This window comes from Sinohyriopsis cumingii, chromosome 5, assembly GCF_028554795.1.
Source record: "Sinohyriopsis cumingii isolate HCF-2022 chromosome 5, ASM2855479v2, whole genome shotgun sequence".
In the NCBI taxonomy this organism is placed as follows: Eukaryota; Metazoa; Mollusca; class Bivalvia; order Unionida; family Unionidae; genus Sinohyriopsis; species Sinohyriopsis cumingii.
In genome coordinates this window covers 68667854-68688434 of record NC_142965.1, presented here as the reverse complement: position 1 = coordinate 68688434, position 20581 = coordinate 68667854, and the positions used below count along the sequence as shown (strand labels likewise).

The 20581-nt window shown below is 36.8% G+C and overlaps 1 protein-coding gene across 1 annotated transcript; it reads right to left on the bottom strand.

The window, feature by feature from the left end:
* Positions 1-9043: 9043 nt before the first annotated feature.
* Positions 9044-11538, bottom strand: LOC149799373 (uncharacterized). Its single transcript, XM_089957063.1, has one exon. The coding sequence runs from the start codon at positions 11531-11533 to the stop codon at positions 9392-9394; it is 2142 nt and encodes a 713-aa protein (XP_089813189.1). The 5' UTR covers positions 11534-11538; the 3' UTR covers positions 9044-9391.
* Between the last annotated feature and the right edge of the window lie 9043 nt (positions 11539-20581).

The window sequence follows — 20581 nt, the reverse complement described above, 5'->3', positions numbered from 1 at the left end:
GAGCTTACCGAGATCATCGTGGTCTTGTGCGGGGTTGTGTTTGTCACGATCTGCTGGAGTAGCTCCTGTGATGTCATTATTAATACTCGTACCTTTAATACCAGCGCAGTTGTATATTTTAATCATTTCTGAAAACTCAGAATCAGAAATCATTTCATCACTGAGACTTGCTGATAACAACGAAGATAACTTCGAGTATGCGACCGTCGCTGTGTGTAATTGTATCATGTAATCGGATAATTTTTCATTCATGCAGGTGCATATCTTTTTTGCAATGATATTAAGCACACCTGCAATAGTTGTTGCTGCTGAAATACAACTAGTTACGGCTATTGTTGCCATCATTGTCACCGCTGATAATATCACACCGGTTCCAGCAACAACAGCGGATACTGAATAAACGATCACGTCAACGATAACTAGTCGTCGTCGATATTTCTTTACTTTTACCGTATATTGTTCGACTCGATCTTTCAACGATGCCTGCCATTCACGCGCTTCATTATACCTAAATTTCTGAACGCCGATTGAGGTACTCATTATATTTTATGCAGTAACCAATTGAGGTGTTTCAGCTACAAATTACAAACACCACCAGTAATTTCTTATCAGCTGCTTCCAGAATAAATGTTTCTTCGTTTCCGCTATTTAATACAACAGATACAACCCCGGAAAACTTATCAGTTGAATGACGCCATGGATACGTTGTAAATATTTCAAATTTTGCAGCAAAGAAATCAGATAGCCTGTACACGTCAGTGACTATTGTGGTATATTTAATAGCATTATTCTGCTGCGACCATGTTGCGAATCCAGATGATATTGTGTATACGATGTTGGTAATATGCCCGGGAGTAACCCCGCCGGGAATTTTAATCAAACTGGTTTTATTAACGATCTCAGGAATCTCCGCTACGATGTTTTGCTTTGTTTGTTTGATCGTGTCGACGTTCGTCTTGATATCAACGAATTTTACGTCAACGGTCTGTGGAGTACCAAAAAATACATCTGCGGTTTCATTAATTTTTCTCAAGTTTCTGCGAAGATTTGTGAACCCGTGTACGTGAACGACATACTCGGCCCGCAACGTGGTTAATTTACCATCTGCGGTGTTGTAGTTGACGTCAACGTACATTTTTGTTGCTGCGTCTTCGTCGGATGTTGGATCCGATAAAACTACTATCTTATTCCCGTTCATGTTGAGATCTCCCATCATTGTGTCACCGGTATTTTTCACGCGATTAGCAACACTTGCTGTAATTTGATCTCTGATGGTTGTAAACGATATACTCGAATCCCTGATTTTTCCGCTGCCAGTAAACACAGGGATATTATCCGTAACTGCGCCAAGTACTCGTCGAATTATATCATTCCATTTGATATTGCTGGTTTTTAGTTTACCATGTCGTTCCTGAAAAATAACAACCTCATCTAGATCAACTCCAGCAAGATTCATGATATCAGGGAGGTCATCCTTAGTTGCGTAATTCGACAGATCAACGTGAGCCGGACTTTTTCTTAACGCGGGAAGATCTTCTTCCGTAAATATCAACCATTATATAAGATCTAAGATCTGTTTAAAACGAAGCGGTTGTTTGTATAATCATGCACGACTTTATGTGGTGGTTTGGATGATTTTGATATAGCGTTAAGTACGTTAATTACCTCACGGCCGCATATTGGCGGATCTGTCATTGTTTGTGTGGGTAGCGTTGAATACCAAACTTGCGCGTGAAGTGGCTCGAATACTTGATAAATTCAATGGGTGGAGCTAACCCATATGAATCAAAATAAACGATTCCACGTGGATCAACCGCGTATGATACCCAATGAGTACCGGGTCCTGAATTCGAGTCAAGATTAATAATACCTGTTTCGAATTTGTTCGGTTGTTTCGGTAATTGATCTCGCATAAAAACACCTCTGAGGTTTTTTATTTTTAGTTGTTTAGCAGCATTAAGTAAATCAAAATTTGATGCTGGAACGTCTAACGTGTTCCTGGAAGCCTCAGACCTCTTCCCCAACGAGATCCTGGCAATCTTAGGCCGCGTCCTTTTTTTTGTATCCCTTTCCTGTTGCTTTCTTTAGAGCCATGTCAGCAGCTGTTCCAACAGCACCTAACGCGGCTGCTTTTGCTACGGCTGGAGCGGCAGCAGCTATTAACGCTGGAATAGACGCGAGAAGTGGAAAAATACCACCTGTTTAACCATGTCCTTGATGACGCTCGGAGAAAGATGAAATTGAACACCGGTTGTTGATTCTAGGGCTTTATTAAGATGTTTAATCTGGTTATTTGTGAACGATAATTTGTTTGGACCACCACTAGAAATTTGATGTCGCTTGAGTGATATTTTTGTTCCGCATTTGCTGACGTTTTTTGATTGTTATTTTTTACCTGACCGGGAGTCAGAACAACATTAACATGACTGAATGACATTTTATGATAAATACTTACCACGCTCCAAATAATGATTAAAGTTTTTCCACTGGTGCATCAACGACTCTCATTCGACCACTACCACCTTCAAGTAACATTGATTTATTGCTAAGTATAACCGCGATTGCTCTATAATCAACACCACCTGTATTTAACGTCGCTTTAAGATGTATATCAACGACAGATAGTTTTGATAGATCAAGATGCTCCAGTGAAAAATAATAAATCGGATACAAAGTTCTGAAATCATGTGGTGATATTTGCAACCCAGTATCTACATTTTGATCACGTCCCATGAATGATATCAAACGATAATATACACGTCCTATATGATTTTGTTCATAATTTAGTTGTAAATTTTCCGTTGGTTCTTGTTGTCCGTTTATCCGTAAGGAAATATCTGTGATACCTAGTTTATCAAATATCATATGAGTGCATTCTTGACTATTTAAACGATCATAGTTCTGAAACGCAAAAAAATATGTCGTGGTGCAGAAACACCTTGTTGTGATGCTATATGCCATGTAAACTGACCGTTAATATCAGTTTGTATACTATCTGTACTTGTTGTTAACCATGACAACAGGGATTTACCACCTGTGTCCATGAAAGAAATCAATAGCCGTTCTTCTGCGATCGTTGGAGTCATTACCGGCATCCACAGTGAAAGTTTCGATAATACTACTTTACCAGCATCACCAGCAGGTCTACACAAAACATCGCTATCATCACCCTTTCTTGCAAAAACAACCGTGTGTCTAGCTCAAAAAAAAAACCTTTCTAACATTTCTACAAAATCCAAAAGTATGCGATAGTGGAATTGTACATGAAAAACTTATATTGGCTCCTAGCAACATATTTTTTACGCGTTGCAAATCCCAAGTTGAAATTTATGTTAGCACCATGAACCATTGGCCACACATCAGCATCATTGTTATCGGCAAAATTTCTTGGTCGTCTTATATTATACTGATCGCTTTCAGGGTGACCAGTATTATCTTTCACAAACATCATCGTGGGACCTGCTGATCTTGTATAATCATCAGAATATCTTGCTAATCCTTTTATTGTTGTAGCAACGTCGACATCTTTCTGAATCGATTCCATATTTTTTCCATCAGTCATATAAGTGGCGCTATCAAACAGTGCTATCATACCATTGTTGACAAAACCAACTTTTATTGCATCTGCGTAATTAGCATTATTTGTTCTTACAATTGTACCTTCTACCTCAATAAAAGCCTCAGCGGGTAGAAAATATCTACTTGTGTCATGAACTTGTAGTTCAATTCTTCCAAGTTGATCTGGTAATAGTGCGTCATAAGAATAAAACTGATAATCTCGTACCGATTCATCTTTAATGACAGGTGCTTCAATGTCAAATGCTGTGTCGGACATGCGCTTGAACATTTTATTGTAATTATTTTCGTCTAACACGTTGATTACCGAGTTCGGGAAGTTCCACCTCGGAAAGTTCCACTTCCTGATATCAAACTTGAGATATTATTTCCCAATTCACCGAGTCCCCGATCTGCTAACGCTGCTAGTTTTGATTTGCAGCTTGATTTATTATTTTACTGACATCTGCGGACATAATTTCAGTACTTGGTAATTTTACTGGTTGTAGTTTTCGTCTTATTAATCGTGCTAGTCTATCTTTGATCGCCGAGAACGCCTTACCAGCAACATTGATAATTGCACCAGGAGCTTTTTCACGAACAACATCGATAGCTTTCATCGACAATTGTTTTGCAACAGGTGCTACCTTTGGGGCTAACCTTGTAAATAATCCCTGAATAACATCACCAAGTCCATCTCCGTAAATTGCTCCGTAGATTGGTAGTCGTGAGTTTACTGCTCTGACCTGTACAGGTCTACGATGATTATTGTGTACGATCATGTTATCTTATTTATCATTTATCTAACAACTAGTCACTGTAATCATCAACAAGTTCATCGATAAGTTCTCGGTAAACACCGATATCCATGATACCACTCTGAAATAATCGCCGACAAATATCAGCTGCTTCATTGGTTATTTCTGCTGAGTTATTTCCGGCACATTTTCCTCCTTTAAGAATTTCTAACCGTGACACATCATTGAGGATATTATCAGGACAAACAAGATTATTTTCCGGCTGTGTCAGAATATTTAGACCACTTCCAGTTGCTCCTTCTTCTTCCTCACTTATTGTTCTGAGAGATTGTGATAATTTTGATTCTTTTTTTTTTACAAGATGCATGTTTATTTTTCTGCGATAATCATTATATACCTCATCATTAGAATAAACTCTATCTTTATTGTAGTATATACGATATATCCATTTATACCAGATTTCGGGATTACTAATACGAGCAGAACTATATTCAGGTTTTAAAAGTTTTTCTTTTTTATCTTTACTTTCTGCTGCAAGTTTTGATAATGTATCAATATCTCTAATTTCTCTTATGAATCTAATACCCCTCCTTGGGAAATTTATTACTCAGCATAATCATTTCCCTTTCATCATATTCCTCTTCTTCTGGTTTTATTAATTCACTATCTTTCATATCACCTATCTCAGTACGAAGTTTTCCAATACCTTCAAGTATTTCTTCACCAACGGGTGGAGGTTGAGCTGCAGCTATATCAGTTGGAAGATCTCGTAAAATCTTTTTTGTTTGTTTGGTTCTTCTTGCCATTTTTTCAGTCTGCGCTGTAGTTTGTTCTATTACTGGAAAAATAGTTTTTTTCTAAATGAGCCTCTGACAGGAAGAAATTTTTTTATTGCTTCTAATCGTTCTCGAGCTATTCTTGCAGTATGAGATTCCGGATGTACCATTTTATTATAACATAATGATTTAATTAATATAGCAGCAGGGAGGGTGGGACCTCGCGAAGACGTAATTGTGTAAACAACGCGCATAATAAACTAGAAAAAATCACCAACGACAATGGAGTGATATTAATTGGAAATTCCATAGAGATTTTCTCAGTAAAGTATCAACGCTTTTTTTAAATCTGTCGACGCTTTTTTATATTTCGATCGTTCGTAGGAAGGCATATTTTCAACATTTGGGCTTTCCTACAAAATGGTCTGTTCGCCCTCCCTGCTGCTGGAGAGATTGTACACAATTCTAAACATTATAAAATGGGGGGGGGGGGCTCCAATAAATATCGCTGATCATAATGCTCACGCGTGGTCCAGCGCAGTTGCAATATTCCCACGAGATCGAACTGTAAGATTTTACCCAGGCTCTGGAAGAAATATGTTTGATTTTATTCACGAAATAAGTAAGAACGATCCTGTGTCAGTATGGTTGTCTAAAAGTTCCGATGATGAAACATATGATCAATTCGCACGATCTAACGACGAAATATATCGTAAAGAATCTCTTCGTTAAACGGTGAGAAATCTTGCGCAGAAATGTTCAACAGAGAATACTAAGCAATTACTAAACAATTGTTTTACAGTTCCGTCAGTTGCTGCCCATGTTGCCAGAAAGAGAAATTCGTGGAAGCCAATACGCGCTGAATTTCTCGAAAACTTAGTTGCTGTGAATATGGAAACGGCGGATTGTAGAATAGCAAGTATAATTACAGTGAAGTTATCTCGGTTGATATGATAGCGTGTTATCCGGGAAGTTTTCTTGGATTGGGAGAGTGTTCTGGATATTTTGCGAAGTTTGGACACCCCACAAACGAGATTCGGCGAGTATCGATAAATGGACTACTGCCTGATTTTGATCTAACCTTTAAAATAGCTAAGGGTCTTCATCCGATTTGTTATGTTTGGTTTGGTAGACACTTTTCAGAAAAACGCTGGGCACCAATAGTTTTATTCCGATATATCATTGATTGTAAAATACTGATATTATTGATTGTAAAATACTGATATCGCTAATTGTAAGTGAAGCAATTATATCACGCGCAGACCAAAGTTTGGTTACCATCACCTGATGATGAAAGCGCCGCAAAGGATCTCGGTAGGAAAATAATTGGCAAGTTTACTCAGAGTGGAGCATATGATCACAAACAACATTATGCACGATTAAGTTTAAATGATGATGAATATGATTTTAGAATCGCTGATGCAACAGCGATAAATGTATTTGCAAGTCGAGAAAACGCTTACTTATCTGATGGAACACGGTTGGGTACTATTGTAAGTTATATCGATGGCGAATCTTCCCAATTTACTCATTTAAGATCTTCGGTACTCGCTTATGCGTCTATAGATTATCGTCTGCGGCATCCGTGTATGATACAGTATCCATACACAAGACTGTTTATGTAAACGAACCCGGTGTTTCTGGTAAGACAACTCGGGTGATAGCATTATTTCGACAGAATTCAGATGATTTGATTGTGCTAAAACCTACACACAGACTCGCAAGAGAAATGAAACAGCGATGAGTGCAATCGGTACCTATCGCTGCTTTTTTAGATACAAAGGCGACACATGGACTCCTGACTGAATGGAAGCGAAATATATTCCAATTTCTTTTTTATTTAGGATGAAGTGTGCACAGTATCTAAAGATATATTAAAAATGTTTCTCGATTGGCTGTTATTGAAAAATACAGCTGTGATAATGTGCGGTGATCACGGTCGACCACCACCGTTTGTTGGACCATCTCCACATGATTGGCTAAAGAATGTTGTAGATTATTACTCGGAGATAACTGATGATTATAGATCTCTTGATGCAGAATTAAGAGAATTTAAAAATTAATCAGACTACAACCGAATAAAATTCAGTTTGAAATAATGTGTCAAATAATTTCAGAAACTTCAATGAACGACTTTCTGCAAACGTGAAATCCATCCGATTTGATAGTGGCAAGAAGAAAGATAATTCGTGATACACTTCAACAGAGGTTGTTTGAAGCGCATAAAGAAGAAATTTCAGCGCTACATGTGCCACTGTTATGAACCAGCTATACACGACGACGGAATATCGACGTTGATATACCAGGACAGTCAATGAAACAAAATCTCGTACTAAATGAAGTTGTCGCAGTTGATGTCAGTGTTGTTGAGGATGCATTGCGCGCGGATAAATCCCCGTGGACGTTAGGATACGCAATGACAATTCACTCATCTCAGGGGTTTACCGCATCTGATACTCGAGTTTGGATTGTTGATGATCGTGTCGAATGGTCAAATTTATTTTATCTCGCAGTTTCTCGAGTCAGAAGAATATCTCAACTGCGGTGAATTCTTGTAAACGTTACAGAAACCATCAATGATGTTATTGACAGCGATATAGTAAGAAAAACATTAGCTGGTTACAAACAAAATGAAGGAAAAAAAGCGCGACTTTGATCTAGATGTTGAATTTATCAACGCGCTGAAGCAGCAACAGAATAATCACTGTGCACGCTGTAATTGTGTAATGTTATGGCAGTACTCGAGTAATAATCCAAGACAATTTACTGTAGATAGAAAAGACAGTAGTAACGGTCATACACGTGAAATACGAATGTTGACCTGTCTCGAGTGTAATCGACGTAACGGCGCTAGTTAAGTGATTGTAATTGTGTATCTTCAGGAATCACTTGTAATTATTCACGTGTAAATCCACATTGAGGAACAGTTGAATCTTGTGTGTCGTAATACTCAAAATAGGATCAGTCGCTCTTTTTTCCCACCTTCAAGTTCACCAGGTTCATATAAATATCTTACAGTGGCAGTACCCAGCATTGAGCAATTTTATTATTTAACGCAGCTATCACAGTTGGTAATCTTGCAACCCAGTTCGCGAGATCTTGCATCTTAAATTATTTCCTTCGCGCAATGATATCCAAATAACCGCTCAGCAAGTGTTCGATTAAATCGTTCAACGATCGCCAGATTGCGGTGAATTGCAGTATGTCCTCGTCGTATTTTGACTTTATGTTGCTTCATCAGCGATGATATTGCGCCCTGAAATTATTTGCAAGGATCAACCTGTAACAGCTGTGGTCATTGTAGACCATCTTGTGGTCCTAGTCCTCGTTGATAAATTCGTTTAAACACAGAAGCTACTTCAACAGATGTTCTTGTTGATAACGGCTTTGCTTCTTAATATCTACTTGCAACATCAACGACAGCTAACGCGTATTTGTAAATTACTCGACGTCTAGTATCGTGTGGTAAAAATAAAGTATCAGCCTGATGAACTTCATTAGGGACGCTGACATCAAAATGCGAGTACTGTATTGTTTTAGGCGGTGGTAGATAAATTTGTCATATTGCCTGTGGGGATAACCATTTTTCAGCAGTATAACGTTTGACAACTGCCGCCGAATGGAGTTTACTAATCGCTGACCTACTTTTCCAGTATCCTCTTGGGGAATAATAAATCGACTTCATTATGATAATAATCGGTTGATTAATTACCGTTTCCCAATACAAGCTTACCCTTCTTTGCAGATCTCACCAACCAGTTAGCTAATGATTCTTTGAAAGATTTTTTTTAATGGAATTTAGCGCGTGAATTAATTTTATATCTGCTATGTGTCTGTTTTGCAGATCTTTACTTTATAAGCTACATCATGAGTTAATCTTGGCTATCAAGTCGAGTTCCAGGACCACATTAATTATATCCTGGGAGGTGTTGTTTTCCTGGGTACTTAGTCCATGGTGTGCCTGGTAGTTTGGCTAACTGGGCGGCAATATCACCTCCTCGCTTCTTTATTTTAAACCGACTTGTCGGCGGGAATAAACATACACTTTTTGTACCACATTGTCTACACTTACCTGTAACTGCTGACCTGATATTTTTTGTTGTAATAGTTGTTATATCACCTGTGGGGGTACGCGCCCTGCATTTCACACAATATAAATCCATATTATAATCATATGGATGTAATTGATTTTTTCAGCGACAAGAAAACATATCTGTACAGAAATGAAATATTGCTTATGAAATAAAACTTTTTGTCATGTTACATAATATTATTTTAACTGACAATTATAATTGTTTTACTTCAATACGGTACGTGCCTTCTGTGAGTCACAAGAACCCTCTTAAACAGTAGTCCCAAGTAGAACTTTGCAGAGTTGTGATGAGGACTGATTTTCAAGGATTGGGTAAAGCATAAAAATGCATTGATAGGTTTATTTTCCTGCATAAAGGAATAACCCAGAATGTTGAATACCGTATCCCTATGACAGATGTTTGGCTCCGTCATAACTACGTGAATCATGTTGTCCATGGCAACTTGTTTGTGTATGTTCTTCCTTTGTCTGCTGAAATTGATGTACTGAAAAAGATGGAGACACATAAGTGAATCAACCACGCACCAGTCGTACCAGGAATGCAACATCTCATCCCTCGACAATGGAGGTGTTCCAACCGACCTGAACATCTCCATTCTCAGTGGTTTAGGAGTTATTGAAATCTCTGACGGCATATACACCACGTTAAAAGATACTTGAGTCTGCATTAGTTCTTTAGTACTGTATTTCTTCGTTAAGAGTTTTTCAAAATACGACATTATATTACCGAAGAAAATTTCACTGACGGGATGTTTCAAATCCATCGTAACTGAGTACATATACCTCATCCAGTTGTCACTAATACGCTGAAGACATACCTCTGTCAAATCGTAATTCCCAAGCTCTATTCCCAATCCACATAGTTTGAGTCTTACTGATGTAACATCGCTGTTGATACCAAATGAAAGAAAACTTGATGCCAAAGCCACAAGATAGTCTGCTTGCTCACTGGATATAAAACTTGAATTTTCCTTGCACACTGTGGCAATATGAAATCCTAGCTGCGTACACAACACCATTATCACATGCTTTAGAGGATATTGCATTATGTAGGACAATTGCTTACAAGCAAACATGACTCTTTCTAGACAGTAAAGCAAAGCTGTATAATACGGTAGAACATTCTGATGTAAAGCGTACATACAACGACGTGCTCCCTCCATGATTAGTCTGTAGTCCATGTCTATCTCAGAATAGACAGGTACTATAGTTAACATATAGTGCATGCCCAGTCCACTCATCCTATCTATCATAAGCTGACCCAAATAACAGCATTTTATCCCAAGTAAAACACTACAATCAGATGAGAGAAGATATCGGAGTATCTGGACTAAATTATCTCGTACTGCTCCAACGATGTTTCGGTCATAGATATTATTGGTGACGATGAAGTAGTCAGGACAACACCCTGCAGTTGCCCAATCATAGAGTTGTCTTACACAGAGAATGAGACAGTAAAGAATATTTCCATTATTCCACAGCTCACGTGGTGTTCTTTCTCTCATCCACAACATACAAACTTTGCAATGGTAGCTTGAAAATGCATCCCCTACAACAGGTGCAATATATGTTTTCCTAATCATTTTTAGCAATATGTAGACTTTCATCACTGCGTCTTCAAAAGACCTCACCAGGTCCCTTTCAGCTATTGAAAAGGATAATCTCCACTCCAGATGTTGTTCGTGGCTGTGTGGGTGTCCAACGGGTGTGGCAAAACATCCATATTCCCAGGCATTCTTTATCTGTGTAGGTGTAGGCCATGCGTGTAACCTGCGACGCTGGAACCATTCGTATCCCTCTTGAGGCCATCGTGAGTATCTTACAGCACTCACCAGGTCCCTGGTGTACTGTTCGCCATTTAGAGCAATGTGTATTGCTGGGCCAGAAATAGTACCACTTTCTCCTGTGATTGTACGACGAAGCCTGTTACGTAATAGGATTAGAGAACAAAATGAGTTTGACAATACAGATCTATTTGATGTATCAAGAGCGATAAGGGTACCGAGACGTTGATGGTATATTGGAACTGGCGCGCAACCTGGTGGTGCTAACATCATCTGTAATTTTACGTAACCAGGATGGGTAAAGTTATCCTTCACCATAAGAAAATTGTATATGTCAGGCTGATTGTTAGCTGGATCAGTGATTAAACTGTTGGAGTGCGCTGAAAACAGAACGTCTATATCTGAATTTAGTCCAGGTCCAGTGGAACCTTCACCTCTACTGCCTAATATGTACACTCTTTCTGAAGTATTTTTAAAACACGCGGGCATTTGCCCGAAGACTTCAAACTCAATGGCAACTCTGACCTTCCTTTCTCTGTCTTCACTTGAGTAGCCGACATCATCCATGATGTTTACTAAAAGCTCTGATACAGCGTGGTAGTATTCCGGCACCTGGTGATTCATGTCAACTAAAATTGCAAGAAGAAAAATACAAGTATCACTATACTCCGTAGAATCAATATAGTAACTAACTCACGAATACACTTCTGTATATAATTAATATTATCATCATCGTCTTCGTCTTTGTCGTCCGTATTATCTGAAATATAATGATCATAGATCCACGGTTACAATCTTCATACCAACAGCCAGTTTTCTTTTACTAAAACCATACTATATAATACAGTACGATATAGATTTGTATTATTTACATTCAGTAAAGGTTAAAGGTTGTCCATGACACACCGGAGCTAATACGCAAATTTGGAAATCTCTCCAGCGATAAATATCAGTTTGTCAAACGATTGTAATCCCACCGTTTGTATCCTAATCATGGGATATTTAGACATGAGTTTCCAGGAAGTGTACTGACTGAATAAGACCTTAATATGTTTCAGTTTAGCAGACTTGGACTGCCACTGATATGGGCCACAAATCGCTAGTGGTTGGACATTAATAGATTAAACAAAAATGGCATTATTAAAAAATATATGTTTATTCCAATTTCTTATATCGAGTGTACAAATTATATCTTTCTTTCAGGTGCAGCAAAAGAAAGAAAGAAAGAAAGAAAGAAAGAAAGAAAGAAAGAAAGAAAGAAAGAAAGAAAAGAAAAGAAAGAAAGAAAGTGTGTATTAAATGAAATTATCTCAGGTTTCCGTTAGCGCAATTTGAATATTGGATCTATTTTGTGCATACATTTGTCATTTTATTAACAGAGTGAACATTCCATCACTGACTTTGAAGAAACGCTTAGTGAAGTTGCCACATATAATCAGGAGCAAACTCTACCGTATTATGGGTGGGGGAGACGTAAAGGCAAATTCAGAAAAGACTTCCCACGTTAGAAATTTGGAATTTATAATTATATAACCTGTACGACACACATTTGTACAAATTACTTACGGATAGAAAGATAAACATTTCATACTGATCTATGCATTGAATCAAGAATTATATCCTCTGGAGGAAGATGCCAGTTAAATAGCAATGTTCCGTAATATGTCCGAGACAGTCCACCTTACATTCTCATTGGCGATCAGTTCAGACAGGTGTGTGTGTGTGTGTGATTCGGATTTTTAACGTAGCTTTAACAATTTTTCAGTCATATTGCTACGATGTCTGCAGTGTGGCAGTTTTTAGTGATGTCTAGCACTGGGGCATCATGCCGCAGACATGTGGCATGATGTCCCACCCAGTCACATTATCCTGACACCGGGAAGACCAGTCCTAACACTAACCTCTTAATGCTGAGCGCAAAGCGAGGTTCAGACAGGTAACGTTATCAAACAGTCTCATAAACAGGAATAACTTGATTGCTGAACATGGAGGAAAAAATGAAAAATAACTTTCATTACAATATTCTAAAACTGAAGGCCCAAGAGAAAATGATTTTACTAAAACAAATTTAAAAAAATTACTGCACATAGCTATTTGTAATTTTAATGGTTGAACACAACACAATTAAAAAAAATACAATCAGCAAATGTTCTTTTAAAATAAAATGTACCGCCTCTTGTAGTATCATTATTGAGTATACGATGGAAGGAGTGATTTTTTATTGAGTTGATTTGTGATTTTGTCATCTCATTAACTTGTTGGAAGTTATATTGTTCCGAGCAAATTAGAGTAAAGTATCCTACCCCAACTGACACCACTGCAGTCAAACCATCCTGGTTTGGACAGGATTTTAAGTAGCACCCTTTTGGAGGAGAGTCCGGCATTCAAAGCCAAAATGCAGTTACAACATTGGTTCATACATTTCATATGTATAGTTGCAGCTAGGTAACTTTGCATTTCAACTACATTCATTATAAAATTTTACACAAAACATGTATAACATGAGAGAAATCAAGAGAGTGTAAATAGTAAAATAAAAAGTCCCATATAAACATTCTATTCTGACTCAGATCACGGTCAAAAATGTGATATATTGATGACTTAAAAGTACCATCAAGTGTACTAATACTGTACCAAAATATCTGACTACTAGAATATTCTAGGGATAATGCGGCAGTCAGTTGGAACCACACTAAAACTGCAATGATTCCGACATCAATTATTTGAATCTCCTCAGTCTCACTGTAAATCCTTTTGGTTGCTGTGTTTTGAAAGTATAATTACTTTAGTTCTAATGAGCAAAAGTCGCGTAAGTCGGTATCTATTGACTATACCCAATCTATCATGTAATTGCTCGATAAATGTATGTTCCATCGCTCACTTGAGTTGGAGAAGACATGAGTTCTAATTATATTCATTGAATTTGTATTGCTATCAAAACAGTGTTATACTTGGTAAAACTGTATTTGTTCTACAAGGCAAATGTCCCATTTTCCCTAATTTATAGCTGAACAGAATACAATCAGTATAAAATATTACAAGCAATCATATACTGTCTATCATCAGTTGATTATAGTGCATTATATGTTTGCGAAACCAAAGTAAATGTTGTTTGATATTATTAATTATTAATTGATTTTTTATAATATTATTTATTACTTATTATTGTTTGATAGGGGCTTTAGGGAACTCAAGAAATGAAAACTTATATCATGTCATTGAAGTGGTAATAAAATGATTTTACCCCGGCGGAGAAATGAATAAATTTAACAACAAAGAGTCTAGTTGGTAACGTAAATGTTGAACCAGTTTTGTGAGGACAGAAGCATCATTGTCACTTGCTCAAAAGGCTGTTTATTCTGCATTCAAATTGATAAATATTTTAATTAAATATGTGTTAGATACCGAAGGAGCTCCTTTGCCACACCTACGCAACGTAAACTGTTCATACTCAAAACGCAGCGAAATGTCAACGTAAACGAACCCTTACAGTTACTCCTCATTCCAACTCCTATAAAGACCTATTAATACTATGCGACAGTAAATAGATAACAACGCAAATATCAAAACTTTAATGAATGTAATAATAATAATAATAATAATAATAATGATGATGATGATGATGATAATAATAATAGTGATGATAATGATAATAAACAAACTGCTACAACATAAATATAAAAATTATCTCCTTCCTTTTTCCTTGTACGAACTGTTTTAAAAAGGGAGGGATGACGAGATTTAATGTCGCCATTAGAATTGTGTGTGCATGTGATTTTGGATGTTTCACGTAGCTTTAAAAAAAATATCAGTTATATCGATATGATGTCTGCAGTGTGACAGTTTATAGTGATGTTTAGCACTAAGACCTCATGCAGCAGACACGTAGCATGATGTCCCACCCAGTCATATTATCCTGACACCAGGCTGACCAGTCCTAACACTTACCTCATAAAGCTGATCGCCAAGCAAGGCAGCAGCTAGTACCATTTGTTCTGACTCGGCCGGGACTCGAACTCGCGACCATCAATAATAATGCTATCCATATCACAATACACTCGAGTGTTACCATACTTTGTAATAGTAGGGCTTCAGTGGATCAGAAAATATTAGTAACAATATGACCAATAATTGAAATGTGTGATTTCTGTCCATTATTAAATGTATTTGTTGCACATGACTTCAAAACTCGAGTTGAACAGTTTAGACTGTGTACGGTCTATAAGGTATTTGCTGGGTAAAACCATGTTTTATTTGTCATATCCGTTTATAAGTACAAGGTGGTCCATTAAAGTTATGAAACTGACATCATTATTGAATCAATTTAACACGCTAACAATTTAAAAGGTATTTTAACTAACAGAAGATGATAAAAAATGATTATTAATCATTGGAATGTTTAAACAAAGATAATGAATCGGATGCCAGATATCACATCATTCTAAGCATTGTAATTTTTCTGCGATTTTCAGAAAGGGGTTCCGTCAGTGATACGATATCATTATAACCAGGTCAAGTGTTCCAACTAACATAATGTTAACAATATCGGCAATAATTCCACTTTCTGTTGGAGGCATCGGGTTAGCGGGCAGGTAGACGCACGGACAGGAGGAAAGGCTTGATATTACACTCGGGGCTTTGCCATACAAGTTTGTAGCTAATAAATTAGAGTGTTCGACTTTACTGACGTTAAAATTGTGATTGTATGGCGCATGAATTATGCATACATTTTCCGCTCGTTATAAGAAAGTACACAGAAAAATGAGTTGATACATAAAGCATTACATTATAAGCTGATGTCTTTACATTGCTACCTTTACGATATAATGTAAGATATATTATTTATTCATGATCTGTGTTCCTTAACCTTCATAAATGCCAACTAACACATTGCTTACTGCAATAAGGTCATTTTGTTTTGTCAAACCATCTTGTTAGAGCCTGCTTAGATTTCATGTTTGACAACACTTTTCACCCTGTGGATTCAAACATCTTACTCTTTGGTAAAATATGTATCTAGCTAGTGGTTAGAGATCGTGGGTTCGGTCCCCGGCCGAGTCATACCAAGGACTAATACATTTTTTTACTAACAGCTGGCTCGCGTGGCGCTCAGCATTAAGAAGTTAGTGTTAGGACTGGTCGGCCTGGTGTCAGGATAATGTGACTGGGTGGGACATCATGCTACATGTCTGCGTCATGATGGCCCAGTGCTAGACATCACTATAAACTGCCACACTGCAGACATCGTAGCGATATAACTGATTTTTTTAAAAGCTACGGTAAAAATCCAAATCACACACACACACACACACACAGATTGATTGGACTGAAGTGTAAAATAGCACTTTCGTGTGCTACTCCCCAACTGAGTTTCATTTTTCCCTTCTTCAGCCCATACATTTGAGAAAAATAAAGAGGATAGAGATAAGAAAGGAAGTTTTCGATTTTTCGATACTCGCTTTCTGAAGTAAATAGTTTTGCATCAAAATTTCCATTTACCTAAGGTGATTTTCTATGATTCATTATTTTGCCTGCATGGATTTGTGTTTAAAACAGGTACATTGTTTTGATGGCTGCAGTTATATATTTTTTAAATTGAAAAGTGTCACACTTTTATTTGGAAAGGAGTTCGGTAGATCACCACGAGCCCCTCTAAATCATCTCTCTATCTTATCATACATTACATTAACAAACTTACTGGATCGACCGCTCCGTTGACCTTGTGGTTTAAGCGTCTGCCTCGGATGCGAGAGGTCACGGGTTCGAACCCCGGCCGAGTCATACCATACACTTTTTTTCCTCAGCATTACGTGTATTGCAAATAGGTTTTATAATTATAGCATTGGAAAGAATATTTCGCTTAAACGAAATAAAATGTAAATTAATCAGAAATGAATAATTTATTTGAAAATATATGATATTCGTTTAGTAAAGAGTCACATTTTCATCTAAATGTGTTATGTTAATGAGAGGATGGGTGAAAGAAAGCGAAATATTCGACAATTTAATTTAGTCAGCAGTAGTCATAAACAATTTACTTTACATGATGAACACTACTGCATGCCTGCTAATATAAAGATATATTGATAAACACTAAATGTATGAAAATTGTTTATGGTTTACGTCGGACTGCTGTCAAGTACAAGATTTACATAAAACATTCGTGCAGTCAACAAACGTTTTCGCCAGCACCTGTTATATCACATTCATCTGTTATTGAAAAAGCATATAATACAAACGAAAACAAAAATGTTAGGCTTAATGACAGACGCCTCTTTTATTGAGTGGTCAAATATTCTTGTCCCAATATAGCGGTTATATTGCTAAATAAGTAAACGTATACTGGATTTTCAAATCAAACATACAATTTCCAAATGCAATGATTGTTTTCATTAGGGGGAAAAGAATGACTAAATTTGCATAGACATGAAAGAGTGTGCCAACGTTGCGTGCAAAATAAATGCCTTCTGATGAATTTCATTATCATGTAAATGGAGTTATTGATGAGAAGAAAGATAGCAGCTTATATCCAAACACTACTTAATCGTAGAATTGCTTGGTTCTGATAAGATTATTTATTTTAATTTTATTTTTAGGGTAAACGTTTCGAAATTATTGTTATTATTTTATACATAGATTCATTAATTTCTAATCATCTTTGTGTCCTTTGTATGGTTTTGGTTCCGTTTTTGTTCAGCATGAGAACGTAATCATTGCAAATTCTGTAATGTCATATGACTTTTCATATCAAAAATGTTTTACTAACCAGCTCTGTCTCTCTCTCTCTCTCTCTCTCTCTCTCTCTCTCTCTCTCTTCTATCTCAAATATTAAAAGCAGAAAACAGGGCTTTAAAGCATTTCCTTGGATTAAACAGTCAATGATTAGCAAACTCAAATAACTAATATGGCTGGTTCTATCGCCCTGTAGAGGTAGCCGATATTATAGTAGTCGTTTTAAGTTGGGTAATGCTGGAATGGCATTGCCCCAGCAACCTCATGTGCATTTTAGTTTGATTTAAATGTGTATTCCTTACCTTCGCTGCCTCTTATAACTTCTAAACCCGTATTTTCTTCACAATTTAGAACACACACGATACATCTTCGTGATTTAGCAGAAACTGCTCGACGTGTGACTTTTCATTAACAAAACGGAAGGATATACTTCGGCCTATTAATAACTGACATTTCATCCTCTGACATATTGAAAGTTTACGGCCTCTCACGACTATGCTGACTTTGTCCAATATCTTTATTCCATCGTTTGAAACAGAAGTAATATAAAGATTTATGTGCGCAAAGAAACAGCATGGAAAATTCTAAACTACTCCTTACATCAAGTTCAGATTAATTGAAGCACTCGTAAATCTTAAAGAAAGAGCATACTAAATATTATTAAAGTTTACTTTTAGCTGACAGGCGTCTTCCAATGCATAATGGGTTTCAAATCATTCGATATTTTACGATTCGAATAAAGATTGGTATATTTCAGAACGTTCGTGTTACGTATTCGTAATGTTTACTCGTCCTAGAACAACCCTGTTCTAAGTGATTTATTACTCTGTACAATATTCAGTCGAAAACACTCTTCCGCTAATAAAAAGGAAAGGTAAAAGTAATGTATGCAGTTGCATAACTTTCCAAAGAGCAGTTACTATTGAGAGAAGAGAAAGACTGTTTGAAACTACAATGTTAATCGGAAAATAAACTAGTTTTGTATTAGCTATATACCTATCATCATCTTAGTCACTTTGACCTATGTAAGTTTTTTATGTTTTCATTTTACGCTTCACATGATTAATAAATTAATTACTGTGCGATTCGCAAAACTTCATTAAAGTTCGTGCATTATAATGTGTAAATACATGTTCACGTCTATCATCAGGGCTGTGGGTTTGGATTGCGGTTATATGCAAGTACAGTACATTGGTAGGCAGTCCAATAAACGATTACAATCATTCTCGTCATGATGCACGATATAATACTTCTTTATTCCAATTATTATTATCATTATTATTATTATTATTGCCACCAAGTATTTAATAATCTTCACATAAAACTACACAAAAAAGAGTCACAACTACTCATATGATCATTACGTAATAAGCTTTATTGATATATATTTTTTACATTGCTATTGAACCTCTTTAGGTGTCCAATTTACAAATGTTTCTGTAAAAACCAATCCACCCACTTTGGAATGTAATTTCCTAAAGAAAACAAATCAGATTTTTAGAGTTCACCTGACCATCCTTATGGACATATTCCATTTTTATTTCTTACGTCAAAATTAAATCGAGTGTTTCTTCGATTCAATCAAATACAAAGTCAACAATAATCCCAGTTGGAGATCCTTGAGGAGATCGAAAGACTGGACTCTTCGGAGGTTAGTCGAGATTTAATGATTGCCAATTATCTCGATGTATTATGGTGCACTAAACGTTCGCATCGCTTGAAATTTGAATCAGTTTTAACGTCTGCCCTTACAATCAAGATGGTGCTATACGTCCAGCAAGGGATGATTAGAGTGAGCAGTTGAACTCAGTTAACAGAAACGAAACCTATGCCATAGACACCAAGCTCTGCCATTGGACCAAACGAAAAGCTTGAAAAGGCTTCCTTAGATAATCAACATTAGTTACAATCTCTATCCAATAATAGAAAAAAAAATCATAGTTCAATGAACCGGTAATATAATCTTGTTTTAGTGAAATTCTGCAGAAGAGGTTTAAATTCTTAATGAGAGATTATTGTTGGTTTTATGGAAAATGTTGAAGACCAGTGCACAATAAAATCCGGAATCTTCGCACAGTAGAATCTTTTCGAAGATCACCTGTTTTCCGAATATAAACATTAGATACATGCACCTGAATCAAAGTTGTGACATTTCAACACAAAATATGCTTAAAACAGACGGTGTCATGAATAATTATCTGCCACAGAGCACTCTATGGAGAAAAGGCTCTTGTTTAGCTTTCAGAAAAAAAAAACAGAAAGAAAAAAATATTGAAGTAAACCTTGGTGCGTGGTTTTTTTATTTACGCCTCTTTATATAGCTTTGTTAGATTTTGGCGGGTTTTTTTCATGATAACGGGGAGTGGAAGTTGGCGTTTTTATTTTTTGTTTCATGATTACGGGGAGTGGGTGTTTGGTGTTTTTTCCCTATGATTGCGTGGAGTTTGTGTTGGAACCTTTTTTCATGATTACGAGGAGTGGGTGTTGGCGGTATTTTTCATGATCACGGGGAATGGGTGTTGAAACATTTTTTCATGATTACGAGGAGTGGATGTTGGCGTTTTTTTATGATTTCGGGGAGTGGGTGTTGGCGGATTTTTTCATGATTACGGGGAGTGGGTGTTGGCGGTTTTTTCTTCTTTATGATTACGGAGAGTGGGTGTTTTTCATGATTACGAGGAGAGGGTGTTGGCGTTTTTATCATGATTACGGGGAGTGGGTGTTTGCGGTTATTTTCATGAGTGGGTGTTGGGAAAGTATCTCTCCACCTGAATGATTACCCAGTTACTAGGAGCAGACTTCACCATATACATCAAATGTACGCTAAAAAGGATTTCTTTGTTGTTGCTGGTTAAACGTCAATTTTTGGCATACAATAGATAA